The sequence below is a fragment of the Tyto alba genome, unplaced genomic scaffold (assembly GCF_018691265.1).
Source record: "Tyto alba isolate M040663 unplaced genomic scaffold, T.alba_DEE_v4.0 Super-Scaffold_6, whole genome shotgun sequence".
In the NCBI taxonomy this organism is placed as follows: domain Eukaryota; kingdom Metazoa; phylum Chordata; class Aves; order Strigiformes; family Tytonidae; genus Tyto; species Tyto alba.
The window spans coordinates 54,468,825-54,489,631 of NW_024881327.1; the positions used below are offsets into that span (position 1 = coordinate 54,468,825).

The 20,807-nt window shown below is 48.0% G+C and overlaps 1 protein-coding gene across 1 annotated transcript in view; it reads left to right on the top strand.

Annotated features, from left to right (window-relative positions):
* Positions 1 to 20,807, top strand: part of EXOC6B (exocyst complex component 6B) — a 310,684-nt gene that overhangs the window by 56,983 nt on the left and 232,894 nt on the right. The window contains 4 exon segments of the mRNA XM_033007046.2: positions 3,543 to 3,590; positions 5,766 to 5,856; positions 5,966 to 6,011; positions 10,497 to 10,701. Coding sequence (XP_032862937.2) covers positions 3,543 to 3,590; positions 5,766 to 5,856; positions 5,966 to 6,011; positions 10,497 to 10,701 — 390 coding nt within the window.

Genomic DNA, 20,807 nt, shown 5'->3' on the forward strand with positions numbered 1-20,807 from the left:
TACATTTGCAGCAGTCTTCTACAGGTTGGAGCTTGCAGGAATGTTCTCCTCTGGTCTTGTCCTCTGTGAGATAGGTAACCCCAATCCATCCTCGAGGGTCGTGCTTGCTAGACATCTCACCATTTTTACTTTCCTACTCTCAAGTCCTTCCAGGTGACAGGTGTTTTTTTTTTTTTTTTTTTTTTAAGTGATAAGTGTGGTTTTAAAGCTGGGGCAGGCAATCAGTCACCAGTGAAATGGTGTAGAAGGGTTGTTTCAGGGGTGTTGCGGGATTTTCTTCATCCATACTCGTGTGACACTTCCTTAGTAACAGCACAGCTCTGGCTGTTCTTCAGCTGGTACTGTGATCACCGGCTCCCTTTTCAAAGAGCTACTCTAGAGTCATTTGTTGTCTTGGCTTGGGCAGCTAATTATCTCTGCCCAGATGTAGCACTTCACACCTGCCACTATTGAATGGCAATTAATAAAAAGCCTTTTCCCTGAAAAGACACCTGCAATTCTAATCCTCTCTGCCAACGCGCGCGGCACTGCTGTGCGCAGTCCTAAGATCTGTGAAGTTATGAGTGGGGAGAAGGAAAAGATGAATAGGAAGCAGTTTTTATCGCTTAGTGCGTTCAGATTAAGGCAGGTCTAATTAAACTGAGGCAACTGGCTTAGAGCGAGGGGAAGCTCCTCTTCACTAGTGTGAAAGCAAGCGGGGGATCCCACCGCCCCAGGACACGGCGCTGAAAGCGCAGCGGCCGTAGAGCGGGTTCCCACGGGGGTTAGATTCACGGAGAGGAGACCGAACCCCATCTTTGGGTGCACCCTCCCGACTGGGAAGTTTGGGACTTGCTGACCTGAAGGATGGCTCCACAGTCACCCTCCCTTTCTTTGGGGGGAGTGGAAATCAGCGGTAGGTGGGTGTCGGACGGAGGGATGGAGTCAGCGCAGCCGCGCGGGGTCACGGTGCTGCCCTTTGGGTCCATTCCCAGGATTCCTCTCCAGCGCCCTTTGCTCCTCTCTCTCATCACTCTGACACTCTCTAAATGATAGCAGAGTGATGTTTAAAACCCCCCCCCCAACCAAAGCCTGGCTCAGTACCACATGTTCCGTATATAGATGAATGAACTAACGACTCGAGCATCCCGTAAGCCCCTTGTGTGATCCCGTCGTCTCGTTCTTCACATGTGCCCACCTGTTGTCTGTCCCCCCTTGCTGTGCGTCTGTCTTACATTATCAAATCTCATCTGAAAAGCTTCAACGTGTCTGCAGAGAGTCTATATAAATAAAAATCTTATTTTTTTTTCAGCGTATGGATGTAGACCTTAAGAACAAAGCAAAACACAACTCCCCGCCCCCTGAAAACTCGTAGTGTGCAAGGGCAGAATATATTCTTACTTTTTTGCTTGTGCTGGGATTGATATGTAATTTTAATAGAAGACTAGTACAGCCTTGGCATTATTTTAGGAGCAGTTTTAAATTACCCTACATGGATTCCTTTTTCCTGGTGGGATTTTCAGGATATAAGCAAATAAAATAATCTTTGGAAGAGATGCTGTGCTCCTGCTCATAAAATCTCAATACATCATAAAGGAAATGAGCAGTTTTTGCACAGGGCAAGCAGCCAGGAGAGCCGAAGCTACTGCAGAACGGGGAGCAATGTGATGCAGATGCTGTAGGGAAATTGTGTACGGGGAGATCATGGGATGACTCCTCTTCTTGCCTCACGGTAAGCTTAAAAGCCAGCATGGCCAGTGATTAAAATGAAAGGAAGCCTGTGAGGCTGGATGTCTCTGCTTGTTGAAGCAACACCGACATCTGAGTGTGAGACCTCCTGTTGAAGCCTGAACCAGTGTGGGAAATCATTGTTGCCCTGTATCTTCAAATACAGGGTATTTGAATACATCAAACATGTGTGTGTATGTATGTGTGTATATATATATATATAAATATAAAGCTCCCCTCCTATCTGAACTGGTTGCCTTGTGGTGCTCTCAGAAAGGAAAGAGATGGCTGTTATCTTCTGAACCCACCTTGCAGCTTGTCCTGCTTTGCTATTGCTGCTGCTCCGTGCACCAGCCACGTTCTGTTGGGTAATGGGAGAGCATCAAACTACATTCCTTCACTAGTGATAAATTTGTTAAAAAGTCAGCTTGTTTCTGCAACTGCTGAAAAACATCAGGAAACAAAGATCTTAAGTTCGTTTGTACGATCATATGCTCCTAAATATACTCCGCGAGCTCCGTGTCACAGCTCGTGCTGTTGTCTGAGCTCTGTTACTGATTTTTGCCCACAGAAGGAACAGAACTGAAAACACAGGAACTAGTTCATAAAATTTGATGATGCCGGCTGAAATCCAGCAGCAGCTTCCACTGTACAGTAAGCCTGAGTAAAACTCGAAACCTCTCAGACATCTTACAGAGACAAGCCTGGAAATGAATATTTACAACTTTAGTAGCTGTGAAAAGAGTATTCTATGGAAAAACGTAGTAGTTTTATGGCATGTTAGTCTCAGACTGATGTGAGGCACCTGAAGTCTGAGCAGTCCTCTGCTGGTATTTACCTTTATAATTGGTTGTTTTTCCTAAAGACCTGAAGCTGGGCATGTTTACTTGAAAGTTTGTGTAATTTTTTTTCGGCTATCCCAGCTGGTCTGCAGAAGATGGTATCTCTGTTTACAAACCTTCTCCTGTCTGAACTTGAATGAGTCTTCAGGAGAAATTCCCAAAGTCATCTTTCTACTTGCCTAAATAATGTGTAAGCTGCTTATTTTTTCTGTTCTGATGAGTCTAAAAATTAGCTTTGTTCTCATGTGTATCTTTACTGAGTCAAACTGATGCCTAGAGCCGTAAAGGGCTGAACTGCTGTGATGTTGCAAGTCCAGGGAACCTACAAGTTTGCAAAGTGGGAAATTTTTGCACTGTGACCTCCAGCTTGATAAGATAATACAGAAAGATGATTTGGTAAAGAAAGTATGTACCTTTTCTTATACCAGCTGTATACCAGGTATATAAAAATACCTTTTTATACCGGCCAGGAGGGGGGATCCAGTGGGAGATGCATCTGAAGATCTGAAAGAAAATATTTGAACTTTATAGGTAAAGCCCACATTGAAGAGTTCTTTTCTTGCTGTGATATTAAGGCATTAAAACCTAATTGTAATCTATCTGGTGGTGGGGAGGGGAAATTTAATTCCTCCTACCACTCAGGTAAAACAGCTTTTATGATGAGAACCCGTGTGAGCATGTGCTACAAAATTTGATCCATTTAGACTGCAGCATTTTGAGGCTGCCATGCAACAGCATTAACTCTTGTCGCCTCTTACTTTTCCCTAGTAGCAGGGAAGAAAATCCCGGGTATTTGCTGCATGGCTGTTGGCATCCCGTGTACCAGAATGGCGACGACTATTAAATCAGCTAATAAACAGTTTTATGCCATGCAAGACAAGATGGTGTGAAAAGCGATGGTGTTTATGTACAATTTCTTTTTTTTTTGTGACAAACATCGTCCTGATTTACATGTAGATGTGCTTTGTCTTTTTTTCCCCAATATCCCCCCAGAATCAAGTGACGGACACCAACCGAAAGCTGCAGAATGAAGGAAAAGAAGTGAGTGATGCGTTCATTTGTTCTGTCTGGTTTTTGCTTTTCCATTATTTGTCTGTGCTCGCTAGTGGCAAATTACACTGAGCATCAATATCTGCTCAGCATTAACTGATAATATACACAGCATTAGTATTAAAGCCTGCGTTGATTCTCTTTCCTGTATTTTGCTTTTCTGCATGAAAGAGGAGTTGTGCTGGAGTGGCGGGAAGGGATTTTTCTTTTTTACTGCTTGTGGATTGAAAGCTTAGTGGAAGGCAAAGCCTGGGGAGCACGAGGGATGTGAAGTAACAATAAGCAAATCGTGGGCCTGCTCCTGCAGCCCTGAGTGGCATCACTGGATCGTTCATCACAATGCTGCATCCGAAGCAGCATGGCCAGCCGGCTGAGGGAGGGGATTGTCCCCCTCTGCTCCGCTCTGGGGAGACCCCCCTGCAGTGCTGGGGCCAGCTCGGGGGCCCCCAACAGCAGAAGGACCCGGAGCTGCTCGAGCGGGGCCAGAGGAGGCCACGGAGATGCTGGGGGGGCTGGAGCAGCTCCCCTGGGGGGCCGGGCTGAGAGAGTTGGGGGGGTTCAGCCTGGAGAAGAGAAGGCTCCGGGGAGCCCTTCGAGCGGCCTCCCAGGGCTTAAAGGGGGGACAGGAGAGGGGGGGAGGGACTCTGGGTCAGGGGGTGGGGGTAGGACGGGGGGGGACGGTTTTAAGCTGAAAGAGAGTAGGTTTAGGTTATATATAAGGCAGAAATTGTTCCCTGTGCGGGGGGTGAGGCGCTGGCCCAGGGTGCCCAGAGCAGCTGTGGCTGCCCCCTCCCTGGAAGGGTTCAAGGCCAGGTTGGACGGGGCTGGGAGCCCCCTGGGCTGGGGGAAGGGGGCCCTGCCCGGGGCAGGGGGGGGCACTGGGTGATCTTCAAGGTCCCTTCCAACCCAAACCAGGCTGTGATTCTACGAATATGGGTTGGAGAGTCTGGCTCCCACTTCGCAGTACAGCAGCAATTAAAGTCTGGGTGGTTTTTGAGCTGCATGGGCAGAGGCACCAAGGCCTGGACAAAAAGGAAGCGACTGAACATGTCTTGGATGCAGTGTGCCTCTAACCACATTCCATTCTTCTGCCCCTTCATTATAAGGGAATAGTAACAGATTGGAGGGACTTCAGAGCTGAGTATGTGTGAAGGAACTGATGCTTGAGGGTTTTCAAGGGCCCAGGATGGAGATGTGTGAGAACTCCCAGGGGCGGTTCTTCTCGCATTGCTCTACCCACATTCCATACAAATCTTCTCCTCTTTGCACTTTTTCTATTTTACTTCTCAACTACCCTCTCAGACCCCCAGACTTCATATTGCTGAGAGTACATGCAGGCATTACTATTTCAGTCAACTGCATTGTGTTTGAAAAACAAACGAGAAAAATCCCATGTTGGACTGCATCGGACCAATTATTCTAATAAAGATTAAAGATAAAAATGTGCTTTGGGATGGAGGTGATGCAGTTTCTCTCCTGAATCAAATAATCATACCTCTGCGTTGTCTTGAATGGAGGATTCACCTCTAAGAGTAGGAGAACCTGGGATTGCAAAAGGAGTTTGCAAGGATTTTTCTACTGTGGAGATAAGTTGGTACTCTAGAGGACAAATCTATGACTTGCCTCTTTGAAAAAAAGGAACTAGAGAGTTTTCTTTTGTATGCGATGACCAGTCCTTCTTTTGCCCTTGTCCACATGCACAGGTTTTTCTGTTGGAGACGGAGCACTTAAAAACCCTTGCTAGTTTGTGATGGTAAGAATCCCCCTGGGAGCAAGCGGCCACATCCTGTCTTTGAGAAGAACTAGAAAAGAGAAGTTTGGACAGGGAGTAGGGAAGAGATGAATAAAATGGGAAGGGGAAATAATTTTTGGAATTCACAGGACGTGCTACAAGGCTGGTATTTTGATGGCTTTGGTTTTGCTGCTTGCTTACTTGAAATTAGGCTAGGGAATGCTTCTGCTACTCGATTAAACAACCCGAAGCTGCCTGTCCTCCCTACTTCAGCGACGCTCTGCAGCGGCAACGTGAGCTCTCCGGTTATCAGAATAGGCTTTGTTGTCAACCGATTGTTTGGATGGTCGTGACAAGTGCAAAGCACTTTATATCCTCTCTACTCCGTCTGTTTACTGTTCTTAATGAAACTTTTTTTTTTTTTTTTCCCAAAGTTGATAATAGCAATGGAAGAGCTGAAGCAATGCCGATTACAACAGAGAAATATTTCAGCGACGGTTGATAAACTAACACTGTGTCTTCCTGGTAAGGAATGCGAAATCATTCTTTATTTGTATACCTGTTTATTTTAATTCACGTCTCTTTGCTTTGTGCTTGTGTCTCAAATGCTTGTGTGTTTTCCTTCTCTTTCCAGTCTTGGAGATGTACAGCAAACTGCGAGAGCAAATGAAATCTAAAAGGTAAATTTTTTTTATGACTGGTGCTTGTATTGGAAAAGTGGAAAAGCACCCTTTTGGTGCCAGATAAATGTAAAAGGTTCTCAAAACGTAGGGCTTCAAAATCAGCCTTTCCAAGTTAACTTATCTGATTTCTGGCTCATATCTTCACGGTCCGGTTCAGCCTAAAACCAGGATTGCAGTGGGCTCTAATCTTGTTTTCTGTTCAGCTTTTTAGTTAAGGTGGATATTTACCGTTTCTTCACGGCAGCTCGCTGTTGTGATGCGTGCAATCAACGCGTGACTCGGTACTTGTGTGCTACTGAATAAATTTCATTCTATGAATGTCATAACGTGAAACCTGATATAATCTGAGAGAATCCGATGGACGCGAATGGAAACTGGAGACCTGAGAAACGTTGTATGGGATGGCGGGAGACGGTGAGAAGGCATATGGCTTATTTTGCGGTAGAAATAATTGTTTGGAAGAGTGAGCTGAACTCAGAGGACTTTGTGGCTCAGAAATCATGAGCTGTAAATCTAGGAATTTTCCCACCCTGCATCTGTTGCGATGCTGAAGGATGAAACGACGGTCCGGGAGATTTGCGTGGCTGGGATCCTGGGGGAGGGTTTGTTTAAGCAGCGTGGGACTTTGGAGGCGCCTTGTAGCCCTGGGGGTGGCAAATTGGGTAAAGAGCAGCTGCTGGAAGGAGATGAGCTGAAAGGACGGCAGGCTCCAGCTGAATGCCACGCAGGGAGAGCGGTCGGATCCGATGCCTGCTTTGTGCCTGCCATCCATCACAGAAACAATACAGAAGAAGCCAGATGTTTTGAACAAGGCGATAACTAATTGGATGGGCGTCTTTTTACACTTCCCCTCCTGCCTCTGCTGATCTCTGTGGTCCTTGGACCCGGGAGCCTTTTGGCTAAGCAGATAAGCATTACTCCTGAAAGTTGGGCTGGCCGGAGGAGTTACAGGGAGCTTACTTAGCTGCTCACAAAGCTTGCTCTCTCTTTCTCAGGATGTCTTAGTGCAAAATAAGGCAGCGTATAGTTAGTCCAACTGTTTTTAGTCTGTTTATAGGAACAGCGAGGGGCTTATCCGTTGACAGATGTGGGGTGGGGAGCTGGAGCTGATCACAGCATTGTGAACTTTTGAAGGGAATCCACATGCCGCTCGATTCCCTCACTCTGGATAGTGTTTCCAGGGTCTGCTTCTAAGAATTGCATCTTTTTTTTTTTTTTTTTCCCCTCTTTGGATTGGTTCGTTTTGAAACAAATAGAAGTTGAAAGCCACATTTAAGGAAAATCTGAACCCTTGGCTCTTTTTTTTTTTTTTCCTTCTTCTTTCTTTGTCTGGATTTGATGGCTTCATTCACCAAACGCAGCACAACATATTAAATATTTTTGTCTGCACCCGGTCTCACTTATATATCATTTCACGATAGCCAGCAAGGGGGTTGGTTACTAGTGTGAGTCTCGAGTTTTGAGTACACAATCTCAGAGGAGTAATCAGTTTTGTGTTTGGGGTGAATAAACTCAACTCTCCCAAGGTAGACAAAATGAGTTACGTGCTGTTTGCAGCGTGATGTTTATGAACCGAACGCGGGCGTTTGCCAAATGCAGAATCTGTGGTCGTGAACTGGAACTGGAGATGGGGAACCCATGGCCCAAACCCCGAGGAGTGACTGTGCAACCAGCAGAGAGAAGAGATGGGGAGAAACATTTCATCTGCTGTCGTCCAGAATTTAAGGAAGGGACAGAAAGATTTTCTCCAGCAGCTGGGACACATGTGGCTGCTTGGTGGAAAGTGATGAGGAAAAAAAAAGTATCTCTGCCTCCAGAGATCCATCCCGGTTCTGCAGGGCTCTGGAGGGATCAGTTTGTTTGGTTTTTTTTTTTTTTTTTTTTTTTTTTTTTTACCTTTGGGCCACTTGTCATATCCATACAGTCTCCAAGCAGTAAGAAATGAGAAGTCTTCATCCTGCTTGTAGCTGAGAAGGCTCTGTAGAGCTGCACCCACCCAAGCAGGGTCTGGGTATTTCCAGACCAAAAAAAAAACCAAAACAAAAGCAAAAAACCCCAGCTCTGACTCTGTTTTACCAAAATGCTGCTTCCCCCAGCTTGCTAAGCACTCCTGTTTCACTGGTGCCGTGGTCCTGGGGGTACAGAGCTGGGCTGGAGCGTGGCTGATCCCAGGCGTTAGTGTAAGGGATGCCCAAACCCCCCCGGCACGTACAGAGGCTGAGGCGGCAGCGCTTCCTCCGCAGGGATCGCCGGCCTCCCCACGCCTCGCACGGGAGCAGCGTTGAGCTTTCCTCTGCCCCCACATCTTTCAGACTCTATTTTCGGCAGGCAGCCGGGGACCCAGCCAGCGATCGTGCCCTGTCCCCCCCCCCCCCCCCCCCGCCACCTATTCGCAGCTTCTAGTTCAACAAATAACACCCTAAAATATAACCACCCCCCCAATGTATATTTATTCCTCAGGTTTAATTTTTGGCTTTCTGTGCACTCCTAAGTTTCTCTCCAGAGAGGTTTGCGTTTTATTGCCAATAGTTTTTCATACCTGACTGCAGTGTAAACACTGGCCGGGTTATGGGGTTAATCTGTTTGACTTCTGGTCTTGGGAACAGGACAGGCCACTTTTGGTTAAAATAACTCTGCTGTGGACCTGCTTGGAGTTCGGGAAGAATTATTTTGAATGGGGATATGAGCATCAGTTGTCTTGCAATGGTGCTAATATGTTTTTTATGCCTAAACACTTTTTCTCCTCAAAAAATTCAAGGTATAAGTGGCAGGTGCTTGTGGCCAGGATTAATCATGGGTGTAGTCAGCTAAAGTTACCTTAATTCACCCTAGAGGTGACTGTGACCCGGTGTTAGCCTGAAATATGTTTTTACAGACCCTGCTAATACTTCCTACATGGTTCCCTAATATTTTTTTTTTTTTTTTTTTGGTAACCTTTGGCCAGATGTGTGGTCAGACCAGGAGGAGGATGGTCTCACATTTTACGTTGCCTTTCAGGAGGGTTCCCATATTCCAGTCAATAGGCAAATCCCATGGACTCTCACTTCCCGAAGGGAAAGGAGGGGGAGGGTGGCTGAGAAAAATGATTTGTTTAGTTTCCCATTTAACATCTTCTGTCGGACTATGGAGATTGCTTTTATGCAGAAAGATAGGATAAAATTTATGGGTACCTTCCCTACGGCCCCTGAGCATGACCAAAATATAAGGGCATGCATTGTGCATAGGGGAAGAAACATTGGGATTCTTGCATTCTTAAATTTATAAGGTGTATTCCTTTTAGAGTGGGGAAATAAATTATTTTCAACATCGCAAAGGTCCCCCACCCCAGTGGTACAACAGTAGTTGCTGGAGAGGCAGGGGCTTTGTAGAAGATGTATCTGTTGGGCCCCTAATCTGGGATTTGTATCCAGATTGTTTTGTTTTCACCTTCCTCTAAATAAAAAGTACTTTGATGGGACATGTTTTCAGTGGTTCTTAGCAGCACTAGAACAGCTGAGGGGAAGGTGGGATCTGCCCGGGGGAGGAAGTCCCAGAGCTCTCTCGTCCAGGATCTTTCCAGCAGAATAACAAGTATCTGTGCTAGTAGCAGGGATGGAATATTAATGTGTGTTAGTCACTAATTTATCAGTCTCCGGTCTATTATGGTATATTCCTGTCTCGGTGCCTCTGTTTTACGGCACCTCCCCAGGTCCCAGCGGGAGGGAGGCTGAGGGGGGGTGCTCCTGACAGGCACCCCCAGAGCACCCCGTACGACCTGCGCACACGCAGCTCAAGAGGCAGAAACACTCTGCGCTCACCGACAGCCCCATCCCGTCCCCCTCGCCGCTGGCCGGCGGGGGTGCAGGCGATGCACACGCGTGTGCACCCAGAATAGAGCCCAGGGCAAGGGCCTGGGGGGGGGGGGGGGGGGGGGCAATCCCCAAATGCTCTTCCCCTGTACCTGACGCAGAGCCCTCGGTCTCGGAGGAGCTCTGGGGACCTGCTCACCTTGCTGGGTGTCACCTCCCACCCCAGGGCTGATGGCTTTTCCAGGGACACCACTGCAGGCTCTTTCATCAGCCGTCGTGCCTCTGTGCTCCTCCGTGTGCGTGGGGCTGAGCTTTTTTCCTCCCGTAACCTAACGACACTAATTGTGGTTGACCCGCTTTTCCTTTGCTCTGTGGCGTGAAGCCCCAGGGGGCTTTACTGGCAGCGAGAGCTGCTGCTGGGGTCGGCCGCTGCTCGTCCCCTGTGACCCAGCCGGTCCTTGTCTGCGCATCAGAGCTCTGAGGAAGGAGCTGCTGCTTGCCCTCGTGTTCCTCTGCTTTTGTGTTTCAAAAGGAAAACGTTGCTTTTATGGTGACCTGGCTGCAAAGCTCTGCGTCCCTTTGGACAGAGCTGAGATTCGTAGGTATAGTGGATTATTTACAGTTAATGCACATTTTGGGAGGGGAAGTGGGATGGAAATAGCTGCTCTTTCTGCATCTGCCTTGCTTTCCCCAGACACTACCCTGCGCTGAAGACCCTGGAGCACCTTGAGCACACGTACCTGCCCCAAGTGAGCCACTACCGCTTCTGCAAGATCATGGTGGATAATATTCCAAAGCTGCGTGAAGAGATCAAGGAAGTTTCCATGTCGGACCTCAAGGATTTCCTGGAGAGCATCCGTAAGCACTCTGACAAGATTGGAGAGACGGCGATGAAACAGGTAGGGCCTGGGTGCACGCATACGTCGGAGGCTTTTGCAGAAGAGGAATGTGGTTTGCAGCCTTGTTAAAGTTCTATTTTTCCAATCCCAAGGCAACAAACTTAGTTTTAAATACTGAAGTAATTTTGTTACTAGGTGAAGCAGTGATTCTTCGTTCTGTGTTTGCTACCAGAGTTTTTACCTTCTGATTTTTATCCCGTTGAAAAGTGATGGTTCAGTTTTGTCGCTGTCTTCTCCCAGCTGTATTTTGCTGTAGGCAGTTGGTAGCCCCGAGCCGGGAGGTGCAGTCGGGGTGTGGAACTCACATTTTCCACTTAGCAGGACAAGTGCATTCGTGTTGCTGTGCCTGGTGGCAGCTGGAAGACCTGGAGACACCAGTGTTGATATCCCAGGTTCAGGCTAAAGCAATAGAAGCTCATGCACCGACTGCAATTTAATTTCTTCTGCATCTTAAACTGATTTTCAAATAGCGGGTAAAATTTCATTGTCACTTGCTGGTGTTTGCCTAGCAGTTGATATCTGTAAAAGATGAACCTGATTAAATGGACATGCCCGTGCATGTATTAAAACAGAGCGGCCTTTTCCACTCTTCTTTAATATTCTAGTTCTGAATTTCAGTACAGTTTTTCTTACCACAGCCGGGGAGCATTGCTCACAGTGGCTCTTAAAAAGAATTTCACTACTTTGATGAAATTCAAATCCACCAGTAATGAAATGTTGCCTCTCATCAGCAGTAAACTGCTTCCTCTGATTGTGACTGATGGGTTGGACTTGTTGATTTATGGGAAGGACTCTTGCTCTAATTTTTCACAAGATGGTAAAACGGTGCTGTTATGTTTATGGGTAGAGGTATAGGCAAGTTCAATTTTCTGTCTTTATAAACACCATCTTTTCTGTAAAATGGTCTCGCTTGAGGATTTCTATTGATTGATTTCATTTACAGTACATCTGCTGCCTTGGTGTCTTCTCAACCTCCTTTTAATATTTTGAGAAAAAAACCCCAGGCTGTATGCTGGGCAACAGAGCTATGGAGAGATGGTGTGCTGCATCTGAGAAGTTGGCAAACTTTTTTGTTAGCTGTTGCATTGAATCAGACTAGTCTTTCTGAATCTGCAGAAAACACACGGTGCCCCGGGCGTCCTGTCGTGGAGCCAGATGTGCTCGGTGGTGAAGTCTGGGATGGTCACAGGTGTTACTGTGCTGAATTTACCTGATACAGCAGTTTCCAGAACAGTAATTCTTTGCAAAAATACTCTTCTTTTCATTCATTACAGCAGCCAAGCTTTTAAAAAGATTTTTCCCTTGGTTCCTGTGGCTCTGTGGGTGGAAAGGACTAGGAGTTTTGTTTGTCTTTTGGTGCCCAATTAATGCAGCGAATATGCTGCTATAAATAAATAACTTCTTTATATCCTATCAGGGATATTTATCAATTACAGACACATACAAGGATGCAGATGTTGCACCCTCTTCTTGTACTTTCCAGTTTTGTCTTGGTGATTCTGGGGGGGATATTTAAACCTTCTGGCACCGTGGCTGGGTGCTTTGGGTGGGGAGAGGTGTGCATGTCCAGCCCCATGCCCTCGGCTGCTTAGCCAGCCCAATTTTCAGAAATTCCCCGCCATTTCAAAGAGCTTCCTTTGCTGTCTTTGGACTAAAGATATTTTTGTTGCTTTGTGCTTTCCATCCCTTTCAAAGCCATGGTGCACTTCTTCCCGTTCTTCACGTCCCTGCCTCCTGTCCCTTTGTGCCTGGGGAGAGCTCACACCCTGCCCGGAGCTCTGTTAATTCTCCATCTCTTGCTCTAAAGAAATCTATCTTTTTACAACAGAGCTAAAAAAGTTGCAGTAGCCCATACTGGCGTCTGTTTTTCTGCTTTGGGCACTCTCCTGGTGTTTTGCTCACCACTTCTGACCCTTCCTCCTTGCAGTATTTGCCACCTGCATAATCAGGAGAGGCACAGGGGGTCAGTAGGGACCGGCTGCTCCTGCCCTACCCACGTACAAAACTGAGGCCCACTGAGTGAAACCAGCAGGAGCCAGGCTTGAAATTAGGGTGGGGAAAAGCTGGTTCTTCCGTCTGTGATGGCAGACCTGTGGAGCTCTTCATGCACCGTTTTCTGTGGCTTCAGGGCAACTGTTTTATTGTGTTTGGTTAGCAGCCCACCACAAACAGACTGTCTGGGGCTCAAGAAGTGCCTGGTCTGACAGCAGGCAGGAGCTGGGAGGGGACTTGGGGAACGAACTTCATTTATTTGCCCTGTTGTTGTCACCTTTGGTGGACTCTGGCATTCCATTTTGCAGTACTGGGTGACCAAAGCTCCTGGTCTGAGCCAGCAGGTATCTGAGTGAAACCTCCAAAAGTGTTTTGTAGCAACTCCTCTCTGTTTGTTAGACCTTAGACTCTTTATCTACTCTTCACCTTTTGTCCCTCAGTGTTTATTTCAACTGCTAATGTTTTGAGCTTCCCTTAAGTTCATTATTTGTTCTTCAGCTCCAGATTGCCTCTCAGCCAGCGCTGAGTCCCTGCTTTGACCTGAGCCAAGCACTCTGTTCCTTCTCCCTTCAATATTTTTCTACCTTACGCACTTCCAGAAATTTTTCACCATTCACCACCACCTGCTCAGTTCCAGCCATTTTGGACTGTAAGGAGTTCTAAATTGAGGTCTGGCTTGTGGCAAATTTTACTTTGGCCTGTCGCTGTTGCCACCATCTCTGTTACGGATGCATCAGAGCTTCAGCATTTGAATGTATCCGACAGGAAAATACTGAAGTGGAAAAGATTTCTCCCTTCCACGCAGACGTTAACTGGGCTGTTGCAAGGGAACGTCAAGCCAAGACGCACCACGAGGCTGACACTTCGATGTTTTTAGTTTGCCTACAGGTGATACAGTGAAGTATGCATCCTCAGATCCCGGTTTTCTGTTTTATGAGAGCAAGGTGCAGACTGGAGACGGGGGGTTTTCTTCACCCTGTGTGGGAGCAGGGTTATCTCCCAGGTTGGACTCGATGGCTTTCCAGCAGCAAAGGCGTTCCGTTCCCGCGCGGCGCCTTGGGGCGGGAGGGTCAACTTCCCACTTCCCGTCGCAAAAGCCGAGTTGGAAGCGGTGCCGGAATTGGGGCAACGTAATAAGCTGGGCTTATCCCTGCAACAAGTACCACGAGCCTCTCCGCCGACGAGAAGCGATGAGGAGCTGAAGCTTTCGGAGCCTCCTGTTGCGTGGGGTCACTTCACGTCGTTTTGCCGAAAGCGAAGGGCAGGGTTTCCACTGCCAGAATTACCAGTATCGCTTCTTGCATTGCTGGGTCTTTTTCCTCGGTCTGTTGGCCGTGATTGATAGCCGCTCTGGAACGGAGCGGAGCTGGCAGGAGGCCCTGGGAGAGTCAGGGAACTGCGATTGGCAGCTAAATACATTCGGTTTAAATTAGCATCATATAAATTCTTTTAAAATTGTTTGATTTCACCAGCGGGAATGGAAGAAGGCTTGATACAATGGGGAAAGGAAATCGTGTTTTTGTAACATTACAAATCTGAGGCCGATGATGACAAGAGCTGAAAATTTCATTTTGTGATAATCAGAAGGATCTGTCTTGGAGCGCTCGGAGCCGTTGCTGCGTTTCTGGCCGGCAGTCAAGGATGCGGGGAGCTCGCCGGCCCCTCTCTTGGAGAGGAAGCCCGTGGTGGGGTGAAGTCAAGTGAGACATTCCCGGGGTCAGCCGGACACGGGAACTGGAGGGATCTCCCAGCGCTCAGAGAAACCTTATAGTCTCACTGTACAAATGATGAGCTCTCATTGACTCCTTTCCACGTGTGTTTTTTTGTTTTTTTTTTTTTTTTTAAATCTGAATTTTATTACCTATGGTTCTGGGGGAATTCGCTGCGTTCCAAATATTGTTCTTAATTACACGGTGCTCGAGCAGATGAAAGTAGCTCTGCACATTTGAACTCCTTTTGGACTTTGGCCCTGTGAACCTGCGTGTGTGTTTTGTTTTTGTTGGTGTTTTTTTAAAGATCTGAGTTCTGGGCTTGCCAGGAATGAATTATATCTTATTAACACTTGCTGATATCCGGTATGTGGTTTTATTATCTAGCTTAATGTCTGAAATATGCCCGGCATGTGGAGGAGGTCACTTAGGATGGTGCTGCATGCAGCAGTGCCTGGTGCTGTGCAGGGGACCGAGGATAAACCCCTCCAAAAGCCATTATCTGCTCAAGTTTGTCAGGACGGCCAAAATGTTCAGCGTGCCTTTCACATAGATGGAGGCAAACCAGCATTCTTGTTTATTTTTTATTTTTTCTTTTTTTTTTTAGCTTCGCTTGGATGCACTGTCAAGGCTGATGTTTACTAGCCCGTGATCTAGTACGCGATCGAATGGGTTGGTGTTTCAGCTATGCTTTTTTTTAAGGTGATGTTTCATCTCCTTGCCAACAGATATTGGTTTCTGGGTCACTTCTGAGCTGTGCAATGAGGTTTGTGTAAGTATATTGTCCTGCAGTGGCAGAAAAGATCACCTTGGTGATGTGAGCGTATACCTACGCTTAAAAACCGAGGCAGAACGTTGCACGACGACATGCCCAACTGAAATGCTGATCTGAGTTTGGTGGGAATTAAGTTCTGGCCATCGGCTGGTGGAGGTGAAACGCTTCAGCGCCCGGATTAACAGCAGCTCCACAGAATGACAACCGCATCTCGGAAGTCAGCGGTTCAGATCCAGGGTTGGGAGGTGACTCCTCTCGCTCCACCCGCCATCCCGGCAGGCCAGAGCTGGCCGAGAACCGGCCACGCACCGCGGGGGGAGCGGAGCATCCGCACGCCGCCTCTCCCGCGTAACGTGGCCGCTCGTGCCCGCAAATAGCTCGGAGGAAGATGCTTAAATAGCACACGGGTGTGTGCAGCTGCCACGGGGCCGAGGCACCAGAGAAAACTCTGGTATAAAAATGTTCAGTAGCACGGGATGAAAATGCAGCTGGCCTTAGGAAGAAAAAAAATCTTGTGGATGAGAAGCGGAGGAGGAGATTGATTTATTTATTTTTTTATCTTTTCCCCCCCCCAATTACTTGGACTGGAGATGACAGCTGCTAATAGGCACTCCCTGTGACTGCTGGGATGCTGTGCTGCGTGGTTCTGGGGCCGTGCTAAGGCTGTTGAGCACCCAGCTGTGTGCTTCAATATTTTAGGTATGTCTGGATTTAAATTTAATTCTGACCTTGAGTTCCCTGGATTTATGATGATTGGTTTGGGGATGCAAGTTTCTTTGCATAGCTTGCTCTGTGCTACTGGTTTGTTCTTACAGCTGTAACTGAATCTCACTGTGCGTTTTTACTTAGGAATACAGAGAAGTAGCTACAGGTTGGTGAGGAGTCCTGAGTGTCAGTCAGTTGCTTTTTAATTTTAAAGACATTTTGAATACATTGGTATCGTTATAAAAATGCTACTGTGTAATTTTTTAAAGACCAAATTGAAAGCTTCCATTTTTTAAAAAAGCTGGCTCCTGTGCAAGCTGCCCTGCCTGCTTCTCTACACGATGGCTGTGGAAAAAACTGGGTGCCCTCAGCTTGCCAGCACGTGGAGCCGGTTTCCTTGGCTCGCTGCAAGTTGCGGTTTCAAGCTCTTCCTTTGGCTTTTGGATCCCAGGATGGTGTTTTGCAACAGCAACTACCTCCTGCCCAGCAATGCTCGCTTCGTGCCTCTGCCCTTAAAGTTTACCCCATTGAGCTCTTTCAGGGTTTCTCTAAAAAGATGATGGTAGTGATGGGGTTACGTGGGCAGCAGAGGGTTAGAGGGTCCGTGATTCCTGGCCGTGGAGGACACCGGGTGGATACGAAGCCGCTGGTGGCGCGTGGCCCAGAAGCGAAAGTGTCGTGGTTTGGGCCTGGTCAGCACCCAACCACCACGCAGCAGCTCTCTCTCCCTTCCCCTCCGGCAATGAGAAGGGACAAGTGAGCCAGGCTTGGGGTTTGAGATAGGACTGGGATGGGGAGAAAATCCCCCTTTATGATCATGAGCAAAAGGCAGACTCGTTAGGGGAAGAAAAAAAAGAACGTACATTTATTACAGACACTAACAACACGTAACAGAGTAGGACAGTGAGAAGCATTGCCACAGCTTGAGAACACCTTCCCCCCACCCCTCCCTTCTTCCCGGGCTCAGCTCTGCTCCCGATATCTCTACCTCCTCCCCCAGGGGCGCAGGGGCAGGGAATGGGGGGTGCAGTCAGCGCTGCCACTTCCTTCATCTTCAGTGAGGGGAGTGTCCGGAACTTCTTCCTCCTGCTCCATCGTGGTCCCCCTCTCACAGGAGACAGTCCTCCACAAACTTTCTCCGACATGAATTCCTCCCACGGGCCGCAGCGTTCCCCACACTGCTCCGTCGTGGGTCACTAACTTCCTCCGACTGGATTCCCTCCCACGGCTGCAGCCCTTCCCGAGCTGCTCCGGCGTGGGACTCCCCCGCGTGCTGCAATCCTCCCAGCACTGAATTACAGCAGCGGGGCTGCCTTTTCCCATGAGATCCCGGCCTTCTTCGGGCACAGAACCTTGATCATGCAGGCGGAAGCCACAGGCCATAAATCAGTGTCTGCTCCACCGCAGATCTCCATGGGTGGCAGGGGGGGGCCGCCCTGCTGTCTCCCCACAGGATACAGGGGGATCTCTGCCCCGGCACACCTCCCCCCTCCTTTCTTCCTCCGTTCCTCCACTGACCTTGGTGTTCATGCAGCTGCAGCAACTCCTCCTCACAAGTCCCACTGCCCGTCACCACGTCCCTTCTTAAATACGTTATCGCAGAGGCGCAGCTGATGGGCTCAATTTCCCAAACAGAAGTGGAGCTGACGTGGAGCTGGGGGAGCTTCGAGAAGCTTCTCACAGGGGGCCGCCCCAATAGCCCCTCCCCTGCCACCAAAAAACCCCACCACTCACTCAAACCCAGGACAGTGCGAAACGTGGGGATGGGTTGGGGAGTTTGCGGAATCGAGGTGGGCAAAGGGGGAGGGTGTGGTGGAACCTGGGAGGTTCCACGTCCCTCGGAGGCTGAGCCGGCTCTGGCACCCGCTCCTGCTGCAGGTGGCTTTAACCGAGCTGCAAAAACACGAGGGGGTTCTGTCAGGCAGCTTATTTGAAATGACGGTGATAAGTAGAGACGTGGCATGCGGTGATTTCGACATCATTGGGAAATCCTGTCCCCTCCCCGTGCTTCGTTTTAAATGCAAACACATGAGCGAGCGGTTCCCTGCGCGGCAGGGGACAGAAGGACATTTTCTCAGTCTCCAGATACTGCCCGGTGGCCTTTTGATGGCCCGGAAAAATGTTTAAAACAAAAATGCCGTTTGTGTAGTGTTCTTAATTATCCTCATCCCAGACGTTTTTTAACTTTATGTAATCTTCTGCAGCGCATATGGAAATTGTTTTTGCTTTGTAGGCGTATATTCGAGTAAATTAGATTTTACTGCCTTTCTCTGGATGCGCCGTGCAGGGAATGCCCTTCTGCTGGCTGTCAGTGCTCCGGCAGCGGTCGACGCTCTCCGGAGGTCACGGGAGGCCCTGCAAGACTTTGTCTCCCCTGCCACGTGGGCTGGATCTGCCGGTGCCAAGCCTGGGCTTACGCGGAGTGTTTGGAAGATCCCTGCATCCTCTGGCTCCACGGGGGCCCTATTTTATCGACATGCCCCAGGACTTCCAAAAGCACCCTTAGCTCTGAACTTCCCCGCTGGTTTAAGCGGTGTCTCTTATTCCAGAGGTTTTCTTTAACAAGCACAACAAGTAAAAATGATGTTGTTTATTAAAAGCAAGGAAGTTTTATAGTCTTGGATGCAGGCAGGAGAGCCTTTTGCAAAGGTCAGTCTGGTGGCTGGGTATGCGGTGACTGTTTACACAACAGAGAGGGGATAAAGGGGATGGTGTTTTCCACTTCTGGGCAGGTTTGTAAAGCAGAAACTTATTTTCTAGTAAAATTCAGTAACGAGACCTTCTTAATCTTTGATACTGCTGCTTGTCTACTTCTTATATTAAAGTATTATGAAAGGAAATCCATCTTCTGATGCTCTTTAGATTAGAAGTCTGATGGCCAGCTATGGTCTCGGCTTGCAGGTTTTTGGGGGAAGAGGCTCACAAACCAGGCTGGGGGAAGTGGCAGTGAACTGGGATGCTGTGGCCCAGTGGAGAAATGATTAATGTCTACTGGTTATTGAAGAGAGGCGTCACTGTTAGAGCTGCGTGAGCTCTGAGATGCTTTCAAGTGCCTCAGTAAAAAAAAAAATTTATTGTCAGCAGCTTATAATGTGTTTACACCCGTCTTCTTCCCCCCTGCCGAGAAAGATGGATAAACAGTAGTGACTCCTGTTGGGCACTTATCCTCAGCATCCTTTGCTTAACCTTTTTGAAAAGTTACTTGAGAAAAGCGGTAAAAAGATTTTTGGTTTGCACTGGATTAAAATTACAGACGAATCTTTAATAACTCGCTAGTTTTTCATTTAGACTTGGCCCTGAAAACTGTTTTCTTAACAGCGTGTTGAACGCCATCTCGATGGTGACCGGTCTGGTCACTTGACACTTGCTGTTTAATTTGGAAGCTTTTTTGAGACAAATCCTCGTGAGGTGTCTGCATTTGTTAACTCAATCCACCTGCTCCTTCCTGGACCCAGCGGCGATCGCGATGGGTTTTGAAGACGGGATGTGAGACATCCCAAGGCCCTTTAGCCAGAGCCATTTTGGTGGCTTTGTGTGTGGGTCTGTCACCGTCCTTCGTCCCCTGCTTTGCACATTCAGGCTGGAGCTCACCCACGGGAACCAAAGCGCTACCCAACGAGGTCTTTTACGGCCGTAGGACGCTCTGCTGCTTGCAGAGGGATGAAAAACCAGGGAAAGAAGAAGAAAGAGGAAGGATGCGAATGGTTTTGAGAACTGGAAACATTTTTTTTTTTTTTTTTTGAAGTGGCTCCTGAAGCGAATTGTCAAGCCAGGAGCTTGAGGTTTTAAATGTGATCCCTCGGCTTCCCGGCGGGCGTGGGAACGGCGAGGCCGTGGCAGCCGGACAAGTCCAGGTTTAGCGTCTTGGGTCGGGGTAGATGGGGAAAGCAGATGGAGGCATGGCCGAGGACGTCTGGAGGCCAAGAGCGCCCGTGGGCCACGCTGGGGAGGTGGTGATCGGGGTATGTGCAGATGTAAGCATGTCTCTGTTCCCCCGTGCACGTTGTTTGAGGTCTTTGTACTTCCTTGTGCTTTAACTCTCCTTCTTCCCACATCACATAATTTGAGTGCAAATGTGCTTATTATCATAAAAGAACATTTCATTCTAACGTTTCCTGGCTTTCTGGGGAAAGTTTCTCTGTTTATTTAAGAGGAATTCTGTGCCTTTAAGTCTGCATTTAAAATTTATACTCCATAGGAACTTTATTAATAAATGGGTATTCCTCTGAATTCTTTTTATGACCTCAAAAATGAAACTGCTAAATCATGGGCCTTTTTTATTTCAGCATATGTATGACTAATGGCCACAGGGACTGTGGTATCCCCAGTAGCATATCCAGCATGTTCTGTGGACATGGCTGCATCATAAAATCAAAAGTTTAACTGCAGGGCAGCCATATGCTGGACCAGCTTTTTGTGTGGTTGCCTCTCAGACCTTTTTAAACACTTGAAATGGGGAGATGTGTCTGGAAATAAATCCTTTATCTTCCAACTGTCGCGATAGATGGTACGATTCACAAGGCTTTAAAAAGCCTAGGGAGAGCGCAGCGCCAAGTTGAGCCATAGGCACCCCTTGCTCCTTCTTTTGAGCCGTGAGTAGTTGCCGTTACTGTTTTGTAGCTGGGAAAAGAGGTGCTGTTAAACTTCTTTTATTCACCCTGGACTGCAGGCGTTCAGTAATTTTCACTGGTCTTGCTTCTACTGGTTTTAATTATGTAGACTGTTAAGTTGTTTAAAGGAAGGCGCTGCCTGGTGCACCGGTCTCCCAGGGACGTGCCAGCTTTGGAGGTGAGACAGCGCGGATAGACCTCAGACTAATAAAGTGGGTTGCGTGCCTGCTTTGGCGTGCCACGTGTGGGAAAGGATGTGGAGCAGCACGGGGGTCTGGACAGCACGGCCGTGTCGGGAGAGGTGATGGAAACAAG